Source organism: Terrapene carolina, unplaced genomic scaffold (assembly GCF_002925995.2).
Source record: "Terrapene carolina triunguis isolate 2854851 unplaced genomic scaffold, T_m_triunguis-2.0 Scaffold951, whole genome shotgun sequence".
Classification (NCBI taxonomy): domain Eukaryota; kingdom Metazoa; phylum Chordata; order Testudines; family Emydidae; genus Terrapene; species Terrapene triunguis.
Genome location: NW_020665302.1, coordinates 1,769,891 through 1,783,211, shown reverse-complemented (window position 1 = coordinate 1,783,211; position 13,321 = coordinate 1,769,891). Strand labels below are relative to the sequence as shown.

At 48.7% G+C, this 13,321-nt stretch overlaps 1 protein-coding gene across 2 annotated transcripts; it reads left to right on the top strand.

The window, feature by feature from the left end:
- Nucleotides 1-6,037: 6,037 nt before the first annotated feature.
- LOC112116872 (zinc finger protein 30 homolog) lies at nt 6,038-12,670 on the top strand. Of its 2 annotated transcripts, none has more exons than XM_024214608.1 (5): nt 6,038-6,144; nt 8,028-8,147; nt 9,188-9,314; nt 10,120-10,221; nt 10,305-11,841. In XM_024214608.1, exons 2-5 carry the CDS (start codon nt 8,124-8,126, stop codon nt 10,520-10,522), a joined length of 471 nt encoding a protein of 156 aa, XP_024070376.1. In that variant the 5' UTR covers nt 6,038-6,144; nt 8,028-8,123; the 3' UTR covers nt 10,523-11,841. The 2 variants fall into 2 exon arrangements, with proteins under 2 accessions (XP_024070376.1, XP_026517011.1); XM_026661226.1 differs by having other exon boundaries at nt 6,050-6,144; nt 11,769-12,670.
- The last annotated feature ends 651 nt before the right edge of the window (nt 12,671-13,321 follow it).

Sequence of the window (13,321 nt, the reverse complement as noted above, 5' to 3'; positions counted from 1 at the left end):
GTGCCCATCTATAAAAAGGGAAATAAAAACAACCCAGGGAACTACAGACCAGTTAGTTTAACTTCTGTGCCAGGTAAGATAATGGAGCAAGTAATTAAGGAAATCATCTGCAAACACTTGGAAGGTGGTAAGGTGATAGGGAATAGCCAGCATGGATTTGTAAAGAACAAATCATATCAAACCAATCTGATAGCTTTCTTTGATAGGATAACGAGTCTTGTGGATAAGGGAGAAGAGGTGGATGTGGTATACCTAGACTTTAGTAAGGCATTTGATATGGTCTCTCATGATATTCTTATCAATAAACTAGGCAAATACAATTTAGATGGGGCTACTATAAGTGGGTACATAACTGGCTGGATAACCGTACTCAGAGAGTAGTTATTAATGGTTCCCAATCCTGCTGGAAAGGTATAACCAGTGGGGTTCCGCAGGGGTCTGTTTTGGGACCGGCTCTGTTCAATATCTTCATCAATGACTTAGATATGGGCATAGAAAGTACGCTTATTAAGTTTGCAGATGATACCAAACTGGGAGGGATTGCAACTGCTTTGGAGGACAGGGTCATAATTCAAAATGATCTGGACAAATTGGAGAAATGGTCTGAGGTAAACAGGATGAAGTTTAACAAAGACAAATGCAAAGTGCTCCACTTAGGAAGGAACAATCAGTTTCACACATACAGAATGGGAAGAGACTGTCTAGGAAGGAGTACGGCAGAAAGGGATCTAGGGGTTATAGTGGACCACAAGCTAAATATGAGTCAACAGTGTGACGCTGTTGCAAAAAAAGCAAACATGATTCTGGGATGTATTAACAGGTGTGTTGTGAGCAAGACACGAGAAGTCATTCTTCTGCTCTACTCTGCGCTGGTTAGGCCTCAGCTGGAGTATTGTGTCCAGTTCTGGGCACCGCATTTCAAGAAAGATGTGGAGAAATTGGAGAGGGTCCAGAGAAGAGCAACAAGAATGATTAAAGGTCTTGAGAACATGACCCATGAAGGAAGGCTGAAAGAATTGGGTTTGTTTAGTTTGGAAAAGAGAAGACTGAGAGGGGACATGATAGCAGTTTTCAGGTATCTAAAAGGGTGTCATAAGGAGGAGGGAGAAAACTTGTTCACCTTAGCCTCTAAGGATAGAACAAGAAGCAATGGGCTTAAACTGCAGCAAGGGAGGTTTAGGTTGGACATTAGGAAAAAGTTCCTAACTGTCAGGGTGGTTAAACACTGGAATAAATTGCCTAGGGAGGTTGTGGAATCTCCATCTCTGGAGATATTTAAGAGTAGGTTAGATAAATGTCCATCAGGGATGGTCTAGACAGTATTTGGTCCTGCCATGAGGGCAGGGGACTGGACTTGATGACCTCTCGAGGTCCCTTCCAGTCCTAGAATCTATGAATAGGTCTATTGGAGTCTGTCATGCCCCAATGATTTTAAAATGGTTCTGGTAACGAATGAATAGGTAATAAAATGTAAATGTAATAAAAAATATGTGAAGTGAAATAGAGTGTGATTGCGGTTGTATGTTTGGATGGGTAATAAAAGGTTGAGGCGCCAGCCTTAGAATCATAATAAATGACACCACATCTGGAGGAAGAAAAACGACGACGCTCCGACAGGACTGTTTGGGCGAGATAACCCGATAACCCTGAGGGCACACCGGACTCCACCCCGAACCGCCCCAAGGGGACCGAAGAACAAGATAACAACAAACTGTCATTGCTGTGCTATCTGCATGATTGATTATCACTTCAAACGTGAGAACAGCATGAAAAGGCAAACCCCATAGACTTGTATGAGGATGGATCCCTATAAAGACAGACCCTAAAGTCTGAGGACTTTGGGTCTGGTTCTGCAACCAACTTTCAGGCGCATCGGATGCGCATCTGACAAGGCCCGGCTCCATCCTCGTGTCCAGGCCACCTGGCAAGTGACTTGGCACGAGCAACTTCTAGGCTGATAATTATAATAACAACCTTGCAGAACTTGTGTGTGTGTGGAATGACTGTGGGAGTGAATGGAATGTTATAGCTATAACCGATTGCTTACTCTGATTCTTTCTGTATTCACAGTAACACGGCGTATTGCCTTATCCCCTGAATAAGATCCTGCTGGTTTTAATTTTCTAAGTATAACACATTCAATCTTTTAAACCCAGCTCAGGTTGATGCCCCCAAAATGCTCAGGCTTTGATGAAAGTTTCTGAAAATGTCACTGCCCCAAATCAATTTGTTAATCATTGTACGTTTCATTTACTATAAAATTATGTGAATTCTACAAGCATCAATAGACAAGTTCCATTCAACCCCAGGTGAGGGCAGAATATACATGATCTTAAATGCATACGTCTCAGCTAGCAGCAAAACCTAACTAAAGAGAGACCCCCAATCATGCAGCAGGACCCCTGTGTCCCTGCAGAGCCCCACTGGGGTTCACCCATGCAGGTCCAGTTGCAAGGTTGCAGCCCAATTTTGCATTTTAACTGTTCGTGGTGCAGCATTTTTCTGTTCAGCAAAGCAGCTGTAGCGTATCCCTTTCAGACAAAGCAGATGCAGTTATACCATGCACCCACTTTAGCAGAGCAAAGACTATTTCACAGCTTGATGCATTTAACGGTCTGGTTCCAGCCTCAGAGAGCAGCTGGATCTGAAAGCGCAGAAGGAAAAACAAACCCAGGAAGCCTCTGTTAAACTGACAGCAATTCAGAGGCAAAACCCCAACAAAATGTCTGCTGGGGAGAACAGACTGTAATCCCTTTATTCCAAGAACAAATTGTGCCAGTTAGAACGTTCCAAACAGAGACGCCTCCCCATCCAGCAAAGCACTTCAGCATCTGCTTAGTGAAAAGTGCTCGCTCTATAAAAGTGAAATATTATTAATTTGAAGCATGTTAGGAGTTGCTCCGGTCCAGTCACAGTGTTGCCAACTCTCATGATTTTTGTCATGAGTGTCAGGATAATTATTGTTTTCCTTAAAGCCCCAGCTCCTGGAGTCAGGTGGAGATGTGATGATTTCAGCCTTCATTCTTAAAAAAAAGTAAGTTTCTAGCCCTCATGACTGTGGAGAAAGCTTCCAAATGTGACCTCAGTGCACCCTAAAGGCCCCAAAAGCAGAAGGCAAATAAAAAGAACCCCAAATCTAATATTTTATATAATCTTGAGATTTTTAAAGCCAATCTCGTGATTTTTGAACATTTGGGATTGGCAATACTGCAGTCAATTGGCCCACTCTTGTGCTTAAAAGTAAGCACATGCTAAAGTGTTTGGCCATAGCGAGGCCCTAGAGAGATTCTTCAACCAATCCCCCAGATGGGAACAGACTCAGACTCTAAGAAAGGTGCGATCAGCTCTGAGCTTTGCAGGAAGCACCCTTTGAGCAGGCTAGCCCAGGACTGACGCCAGGCTTTGGAGGTTCCAATAAGGGGCACACTACTGAATATCTCTGGGCATAGCAGCTTGCTCAGTGTTTTTATTTCATGTGGATCTTGCCAGACATTTTTTTTTGTTTGGTAATTATTTAAAACCTCAAGTCATTGTATAGTGGGAACCAAACCCAGAGACCCAAACCTGCCCCAACAAAGTCACATCGTCAGGGTGACAATGGCCTCTGTATTCCCACTCCCAGCCTCCCACCCCTGCCACTGCCCACCTCAGGCAGAGATGCTGCTCCTGGTAACGTCAATAACACACTCCATTCTGGTCAGTCATGCTGAGCACAGGGCTCCCCATTGCAGTCATTAGCATGCAGTGGATTCCAAATTCCAGTTCCTGGAGCAGCCCAGCTGGCGCCAGTTTGCACTGGGGCTCAGCACAGAGACCGTGCTGGGGGATGGGCGAAGTCGGCCGATTAGCCAGTTACAGAATGGGCTCCAGAGCACGTCTCCATGTAAGCATTGGCTGAAAGAGGGCAGCCCCCCAAACTGAGGTGTCCGGTTCCCTTAAACTGGTCTCAAGTCAGTCATAATCTGGAGCACCCCAAATGCTAAGAGAGTTTTACGGAGGAGAGTATTTCTACAGCAATAAATGAGTCAGTGAGAATTCCTCCTGGAGCTCTGACTGCAAGTTGCAGGCAATGCTGAATGGGGCCCCGAGAGTGGGGTGCTTTAGCTAAGCCGGGATGCTGAGGGTTGGGTGTTTTACTGGAGGCTGTTGGGTTTGATCAGGTGGTTTTGTTAACACATGTCAGAGGCAGCTGGAATTTCCAGGCAAGCACTTGTTTGTGTCTAACGATCAATCAAAACATTATCATTTATTTGTATTGCAGTAGTGCCCGGAGCCCTCCTCATGGCCCAGGACCTCACTGCGCCAGGCACAGTACAAACCAACAGTCCCTGCCCCACACAGCTTCCAGGATATACAACATGACGGATGCGGGGCACAAGGAACCAATGAGACAATACTGAGCAGCATGACAGCCAGAGGACACTGCACACCCGGTACCTAAACATTTTCAAGTTTAGGTCATGTCTATCTGGGACGCTACCAGCACAAGGCACGGTGTGAATAAATACATTAGAGAAGCCCTGGTTGTGGGTTGCATAGTCAAGGTGGAATAAATATAAAATAATGCTGGTAAGTCGGTGTAAAGTGCCCCCTGCCCACACGTCTCCTCTGTAGCCGCCACCACTAGATAGGTTTGTGAAATAGTGCAATCAGATTATAACATGTTAACTGGTCAATGTCAGAAGCAATTCCCTCAGAGGGGCTGTCAGAATCCTAGTTAGATGGGACCGCCAGGGTCATCTAGTGTAACCCCCAGAGAAAGGGCCTGAGTCCGCTCTGATTTGTGCTGGTTACCAGCCAGCAAGTGTGAAAAATCAGGATACTTTTTTTCGGGGGATGGGTATAGTCGCCCCTAATATCGGGCCATCTGGTCACCCCAGTTTTATGTCAGTGTAACACAATTGACTTCAGTGCCAGCTGCTGCTGAGTGACACTGGCCTCAACTGGGGAGAATTGAGCATAGGGCTGAAACTATAGGTAGGGCTCTACCAAATTCGCGGCCATGAAAAATGCTTCACGGACCATGAAATCTGGTTTGTTGTGTGCTTTTACCCTATACTACACAGATTTCACAGGGGAAACCAGCGTTTCTCAAATTGGGGATTCTGACCCAAAAGGGAGTTGCAGGGGGTCACAAGGTTATTTGGGGGGAGGGTGGGTGCGGTATTGCCACTCTTACTTCTGCTCTGCCTTCGGATCTGGGCATCTGGAGAGTGGCGGCTGTCGGCCAGGTGCCCACCTCTGAAGGCAGCGCCCTGCCAGCAGCAGCGCAGAAGTAAGGGTGGCAATACCATACCATACCATCCTTACTTCTGCGGTGCTGCTGGTGGTGGTGCTGCCATCAGAGCTGGGATCTCGGCCAGCAGCCGCCACTCTCCAGCTGCCCAGCTCTGAAGGCAGCACCGCCGCCAGCAGCAGCACAGAAGTAAGGGTAGAGGTACCACAACCCCCCCTGCAATAACCTTGTGACCCCCCCACAACTCCTTTATGGGGCAGGCCCCCTAAAATTACACCACCATGAAATTTCAGATTTAAATAGCTGAAATTATGAAATTTACTATCTTAAATTCCTATGACCATGAAATTGACCAAAATGGACCGTGAATTTGGTAGGGTCTAACTATAGGTGGCCACTCTTGGGATGAACCTGGAAACGCTAACAGCAGATTTTGTAGACTCAGAGAATCTCAGGACTGGGGGCCTCATCCAGCCCCCTGCACACAATGTCCCTTTCCGGGGCAGCCCAGATGATGGAAAATGAAAAGTTTTAAACATTCTTTAAAATGTAACGATGGAGGAAAGTTATAAAATTCCCGAGCCCCAGCAATAATGTGCAGAAATTAGCTCCAAGAAACTATGGGATTTCTTGGAAATTTTCTTCCCCTTTCCAAAGCTGCCCCCCACTCCTCCACTGTGGCCATTTTAAAATGTCTGCTTACCACAGTCTGCTTTTTGTGTGGAGGGGCACTGTCTGGCATGTGACAGAAACCCTGAAACACGCCACACGCACGCACGCCTGTATTGGGGCAAACTTTGATTTGGGCATGAAAGGGTTATTTGGGCACGAAAGGGTTATCGCCTGCTTTCCATGGCGTTCAGCTTTGCGCTGGGGACTGCCATCAGTGAAACAGAGACAGGCTGCAGGTAAGGCGGCTGCGGGTTTTTCTCCTCTTTCCAGCCCTAGCCTCTGGGGGGGCTGCAAACAGCTTGCCTGGCAGTTGTACAGATTTGGTTCTGGGGGGTGTAGGGGCCTCTACATCCGGGCTGTGCAAACGGAGGAAATATCTGCTCTGTGCTGAGAGCTGTTCCAAAGAGGCCCAGCTCCAGGGGCAGAGAGTTAACATGCAGCATTGTGCAGGCTACGCAGAGCAGAGCTCCTCCATTTTATTCCCCCACAGAGAAACTTTTCATATTTAGCTCATTTTCCTGTCCATGATTCTCACTGGGAGGTTGGTTCCTGCCCCTGCTCTTCCCTCTCTGATCTCTGGGGAGGAGTGCTGGTAAAATGGAAAGTGAGACAAATGGAGTTTAGGAAAAGAAGCGTCCCTGTTAGGGTGACCAGACAGCAAGTGTGAAAAATCGGGACGGGGGTGGGGGGTAATAGGAGCCTATATAAAAAAAAGACCCAAAAATCGGGACTGTCCCTATAAAATCAGGACATCTGGTCACCCTAGTCCCTGTAGCTGCTTTGTTCCTGATGCGGCCGGGCCCTGCAGAGAGAGTGAGCGGGGTTCTAATTGCAGGTGGGCTAAAGAGTTCAATCAGCGCAGCAGCCGTCACACACTGTAGGGCAGGGTATAGGTTCATAGAGTCCAAGGCCAGAAGGGACCATTGTGATCATCTAAGTCTGACCCCCGTATAGCCAGAGAACTGCCCCAAAGTCATTCCCAGAGCAGAGTTTTAGAAAAACATCCTACGCCCCTAGGCTCCTCCGTCTATGCCAGCAATGGCTCCGTCTGCAAGGCCTGACTTTCTCGGGGGGAGGGCCCCGACTAATCCGCAGCCCCTGCCAGCGGCTGTGCTGCTGCAGCTGGTTTATTTGTGAAGTTGCAAGTGTAGCTTTTGTCCACAAGGGGGTCTCTGTGCTCTCTGGGCAGTACAGTGCTCGTAGACAGCAGTGAGCATCAGGCGCTCTCCTTGGCCTGTGCAGTTAGGGTGACCAGATAGCAAGTATGGACAATCGGGACAGGGGGCGGGGGGCAATAGGTGCCTAAGACAAAGCCCCAAATATGGGGACTGTCCCTATAAATTCAGGACATCTGATCACCTAGGTGCAGTGTGCAATGAACACGTGGCCAGTGCCCCCCTCCCCTCGGCTGGTGCAGTGAGCACAGGGATTGCTCCCCCTCCACCTGGGGCAGTGGGTTGTTTCCGTCTGTTTTAACCACTGCAGAGAAAGGAGACTTGAGAAAGGTGGGTGAGGAAAGGCGCAAAGCAAGGGAGGGTGGAGGAGCCTAGGGGACCAGAACCCAGTGGGCAAGCTAAGGGGAAGGGATGACTGCAGAGAAGAGAAGCGGCAAGATGGACAAGAAAGCAGGGAGAGGGATACGGGCGAGACAAAGGATGAGAAGAGCGAGATGCTGCCTTGCGGAGGCTGAGAGAAAGGCCAGCAGTGGGAGGAGATGGACTCACAAGGAGGAAACAGACCAGCTCAGGAACAGAAAAAGGAGAGAGAAAGCTGGGAAGGGGAAAAAGCAAAACCCTCCCATCTAGGCTGGGGAATTGTGTTTAATTTCTCGATCCTCCGGGAGTTGAACAGAGGCTTCTCTGGCCCCAATCTTGAGATCTGGACACAGGATTGTTACGCTGGCCTCCCCCCTCCCCCAGCCATTCTCTCCGTTACATTTTCCCAGCAGTTTAACTACCAAATCCAGATTGGCCCAATACTGATGTACAATAAGGAAGTACCCAACCCTGCATGGAGTATAGCTCTTCAATCTGATTCTGACGCTAAGCCTCCCGCTGGCCTCTCCTGGGACACTCCTGCGCTACTCACGCCCCATCTCCTTTGTGTCTGTCTCCACTAGAGCAGCAGAAAGCCTGTGGCAGTCCCAGCAGGAGGCCTGGATTCCCCACCAGCTGCTGAACCTGGGAGCAAACATCCCTGTCCCGTGGGATGGGGAATGGCTGGCAGGGGCTCTGCTCAGGTAGGACTTTGTCCCTGAACTCGACTTTTTCCTGTGAACTGTAAGGACTCTGGGGAAGGAGCTGTGTTTACCGGAGCAGGGAGGGATAGTTCAGTGGTTTGAGCATTAGCTTGCTAAACGCAGGGTTGTGAGCTCAATCCTTGAGGGGGCTGTTTAGGGATCTGGGGCAAAAATCTGTCTGGGGATTGGTGGGTTGGACTAGATGACCTCCTGAGGTCCCTTCCAACCCTGATATTCTATGACTGTTTCCTTGGCCCATGTGATTTTAGAACCATTACTGCGCCCCACAGTGGAGCTGTGCAAACCAGTCCAATTCTAGTTCATCCAGAGTTGGGGGATCTCTCGGGGGGTTGGGACATGTGGTTTTGTGGCTCCTCCCCCAGAGCTTCACCTGGCACCTGGCTCAGAGAAAGCTCCTAACAACATTCTATCAGGAAACAAAAAAGGGAAGAACTGTTCCCAGGAGTTGGGAACACACACGCAGGGCAGGGCAAATGGGCAGGGGAGGAGCTGGCTAGGAAGCTGGGAAGAAACGAACTTCCTCGGGGGACAATTTTGAACCGATGCCTTATCCATCTCAATTCAAAGGATACTGCTGAGGGAGGCAGTGCATTCCGGGCTCTGAAATGCAGGTGTGCTCGGTATAGGGTTTGCCTTTGTGTTCTCTCTAGCCGTGACGGTGTTTACATTTGTGTTTCACTGGACAACACAACCCCCAGTTAGATTTCACTGCAAATAGGTGGGGTGGGGGGAAGGGACTGGTGCCGCCTTGATGGGGAGTCTCCACTGTGACAATGGCTGGGCTACTACTCAGCATCCCCTTGGAAACTGATTTCCTTCCATCAGAGCCCTGGAGTGGCAGGCGTGAGCTGATAGGGTGGGAATCACACTCCAGATGGACGGGCTGTGCTGTGTGTGTGTTACTCATGCAAGTTACTTGTTCAGGAAACGCTCTCCCTGCCCTGCCGGGACCCAGGGCTGCTGCTGTCAGGGTGTGACTGAAGTAGAGGCTGCTGATCACTATTTATTCACTGTTTCAGGCTCCAGTCACGTTTGACGATGTCGCTGTCTATTTCTCCGTGGAGGAGTGGGAGGAGCTCGCGGAATGGCAGAAGGAGCTGTACAAGGATGTGATGAGGGACAACTACGAGGCTGTGATCTCGCTGGGTAACAATGATCGTTCACCTATTTCTAGAAGCTGCATGAACTTTGAAGGGCCTGAGTTAGCTTCAGCTCAGATTTGCTCTCATGCGTTTAGGTCCATCCCCCTTTAAAATGCTTAGAAAAATTACAAACTACTGTGGTGGTTTTAATCATTCTAGCTCTGTGTTCTGTGGGCCAAACCCTATATTGTGCACTTAAGCAAAACTCCCACTGAAGGTAAACGCCACACTGGTTTGCTCTCACTCCCGCCCCCGTAGAGTGGTTGCAGGGGAATGATCCGCACTGATCCTGAGATGCTGCAGACTACTGTAGTGGAGTGGCATTGATGCAAAACCTACTTCATGAAGAGAGATTCTAGCAGAATTATAGCCACCTTCTGCCTTTCCTCAGCGGAGTAGCCAGGAGGTCAGCTGTGGAACTGAGCGGGTACACAGGAGATGATCATACTATAGCGCTTAGTCTCTAGCTCCCTCAGTTTTTACAGGGAATGTGCCCTGACCCCCACCTTCACTTGAGTTATTTGATAAACTTCCCTTCTCGAGACCCTGGGCCCCCAACACGTCCAGACAGAGCTGTCTTACGGAACTGAAAACAATAGCAACACAGGCCAGGGCATCAGATTTTCCCACAATGCTCCTGGCCAGGAGCACAGTACCAGCACAACGGTGTGTTTCACGGAGCACTGGCAGGGCAGCGCTTACAGGAAGATCCTTCCCATTTTGGGAACACAGAGATCTAGCACATCAGTAACCCGGCCGTGTTCCCCGGATATCACCGTCAGTGTGTAATCATCGTTCTCCCCACGCAGGCGGCGCTGCTGCCAAACCTGACATCATATCCCAGCTGGAGCGAGGGGAAGAGCCGTGTGTCAGCGCTCACCAGGACTCCAGGGATAGACACACCTCCGCAAGTGAGTCGGAAGCTCTCTGGGGCAGTGGGAGTGGTCATTTTCACCACCGTAGCTCCCCCTATCATCAGGGCCTCTCATTACAGGGGTCTTCACCGCTAGAGCCTTCCGTAGGCCATCAGCCTTTGTGCACAGTCAGCCCTCCCAGAAAGGAACAGCGAATTCAGAGCCCTTTCAGGTACAGAAAGTCCATCTGACACCCCAGCTGCCTCAGCAAATCAGCCCGTCCTCTGGGCTCTGTCTTCAGTCCCTTTCTAGGGCCACTCTGGAGTCTTTGCCCAGCTCCAGTACTGAGCCCTCCTGAGGTGTCTGTTCTCCTGCAGTTTCTGGCTCAGGCCCCTTCACAGGAGTCCATTTTGGGCCCCCTTCTCCCCTGCCCCCACCCTGACTGAACGCTCTCAGGTGTGCCTTAAGTTATCACCTGACACCTCTTAGTCCCACCCCCTCTGGCTGAGAAGCAACCATTTAATTATGACACAGGTGCAGTAGCTGCGACTAACTGGCTTTTAACCCGTTCTAGCCCACGCTGGGGTTTCACCCCATCACAGAAAGGGACCATCTCTGTTATGTGCTTGTACAGCTCCTTGCCCCATAACCTATGACTAGGGCTCCTGCATACAAATGGATAAATAGTATAATGTATCCAGAATGACCCCCCACCCCAATGTGCACCTACAGCTCCATGCACGAGGTTGGTATCTAGCAGATGTCCTATTTTCTTGGCAGACATCAATCATCTCTTTCCACTCTCCCTGACCTTCTGCTTTTTGTCCAGCTATTTTGTGAGCGTTCGGATGTTGAATTGAATTGGTATCTTCATCTCTCTTCTCTGGAGGGCTCACAGATACTTTGCACCAGAGAGAGAACTTCCCTGGAGGTGGCTTGATTCACAAGGGTCTCCTACTTTCCTATCCTGCACGGACCACTTTGTAAGAGAGTCTTTCATGGACCCATTTCACCTCCCACTCCCCAGCTCTCCCCTCTTTGGTTCTCAAATTAAACATTCTACAGACCAGTTTGCGAATGACTGAGCTAGAAGGTAGAAACGGCTCCTGGGGTATTTTTTACGTACTCATCCATCCGCCCCACGTGAAGGTCTCAGAATACAACAATTTCCACTTCCCCGAGATGATCAAGACTTATTCTGAATGAATCGCCCTAAGGGGCAGGGTTTCTGAGCTCCTGCTCTCTCCCAGACACACTGATGTTCCAGACTTTGGCCTTGACTTACTGCAGTTCCTAGTTGTTCACATAAAATTACGGGTGATTTTTCAAGCTATTGCTCTGTTCCTTGGGACACAACAGGTCAGATTTTCAGAAGTCCCAGCATGATTGGTGCTGGGGTGTTTTGAAAATCTGGCCATAAGTATCACAGTGGGAGCTGTTGAGTACTTTGGAATCTCTGACCCTCTTGAGGTGCTGGAATGGAACCTAAGTTCTTTTGAAATTCTGGCCTCACCAGCTAGATTTTCAGATGTGCACTTGGAGTTACTGTTGGAGCATGCTCCAACAGTATCTGCTAAGTTTAACACGGTTTTGTGCCTACACAGATCCATCATCTGCTGACACAGCTCTGAATACGGCCTTCACATCCTCACCACGCGGGCTCTCTTCTGCACCCCCATCGTCTGATCCCTCCTCCCACCAAGTGGACCTCTCTCCATCCCCTGTGCATTCCACCAGCCTGTGGATTTGGGAGGCACACCTAGGGCACACAGACCAGGGAGAGAACAGCATGGGCATTGCCAAATGCATAGAGAGGCCCAGCAGTAGGTCTCCATGTGCACTCAGTGGGGCAGTCCATGGCCAAGTGGAGAGTGAGGAGAAAGCACTGGACAGGGTGTTTTGCTCACCTCCAGCCTCACCTGGCCTACATCCACATTCTGAGCAGATCTATGTACCTGGGCAAGTCCAGACATCTGAATCTGCTTCTCACATAAATCGAGGCTCTGAGAATAACACACCTATGTTCAGAGCACAGAGAACTGAGCAGCCTGTAGCTGAGCAGAAACCTGCCTCTGCGAACAGTCTGGAGCAGGAATTGGGCAGCATCATCCAGGAGATGCGGACGGCAAGAGTCCACCTGGCTAGCATAGCTGGCTCGCTGCTGGCTTTGTCCTCGGCATTCCTGCCAGCTCCTGTGGATGGCACAGGTCATTGGAGATAATCTCGGAGCAGCAGCTGCTCATAGAAACTTCTTCTGCGTTCTCCCACTCAAAGCCGTGGGACAGAGAAACAACCGCTCCCTTCTTTATTTTCTCTAAAAGCCTGTGTTCTGTTACTAATATTTAATGTCTTTATTTTTAAAAAAATGCATAATGTATTTTTTCATTTAAAAAGGCCTGGTAACCTATTTATGCCTTAACACTTTATTTCACTGTTTACTAAACTTTATTTAAAAGGCCCTAAATGTTTAAAAAGCCGATTTTCTTCTGAAAAATGTTATTTCTAACCCTAAATTTTTTTAAATGTCTGTAAATGTGAAAACAACAAACAAAAACCCACAAGCAGTAGTAATGTGCCCAATGAAAAAAATAAAAAAAAAATCCAAAATGGCCATGATGCCAAAAGCTTACACGTTCAAAAATGAAATCGGAGTGGGCCATAAACTAAAAACGGGGCCTGGAAACTGATCAAACTGTATATGGTGATGAAAGGTGTAGAGCCCTTTACCTTTGTTCTCTTCTTGTCTTGCAAGATGGCAAATGTGGAATCAAGGCTGCCAATCTCACAATGTACAACACTCTATTTCACAGTTGTGGAAAACTAAGTACAACCACCATGATGTACTCTAAAGTAACAGTTAAACTTGGCAGTAGTCTTTATATTATTTACTCCTGGGGGAATTCTGTGATACTGTGCATGCGTATAATTAGTGAGCCATGCATATTTTTATTTTTTTGCGCAGAAAAAAAGCTTCTGCCAAAATGTTAGTGCAGTTCCACCTTTTGCCCACCAGAGGGTGCTCTGGCCATAGAACACAGCAGCAGCTCCTGGCCAGCTAGGGAAGAGAAAGAGCCTGCCTTCTTCATAGCACCTGCCAGACCAGATCAGGAAACAGGGGCTATGGGGAAACAGACAGCATAAGGCGTCTGTATGTGGG

Excerpts from the sequence above, each read along its gene's own strand:
- LOC112116872 (XM_026661226.1), top strand. The coding sequence starts at position 8,124 with ATGGCTGGCAGGGGCTCTGCTCAG. Across the intron at positions 9,315-10,119 it reads CGAGGCTGTGATCTCGCTGG|GCGGCGCTGCTGCCAAACCT; the intron begins GTAACAATGATC and ends CTCCCCACGCAG. Across the intron at positions 10,222-11,768 it reads GGATAGACACACCTCCGCAA|ATCCATCATCTGCTGACACA; the intron begins GTGAGTCGGAAG and ends GTGCCTACACAG.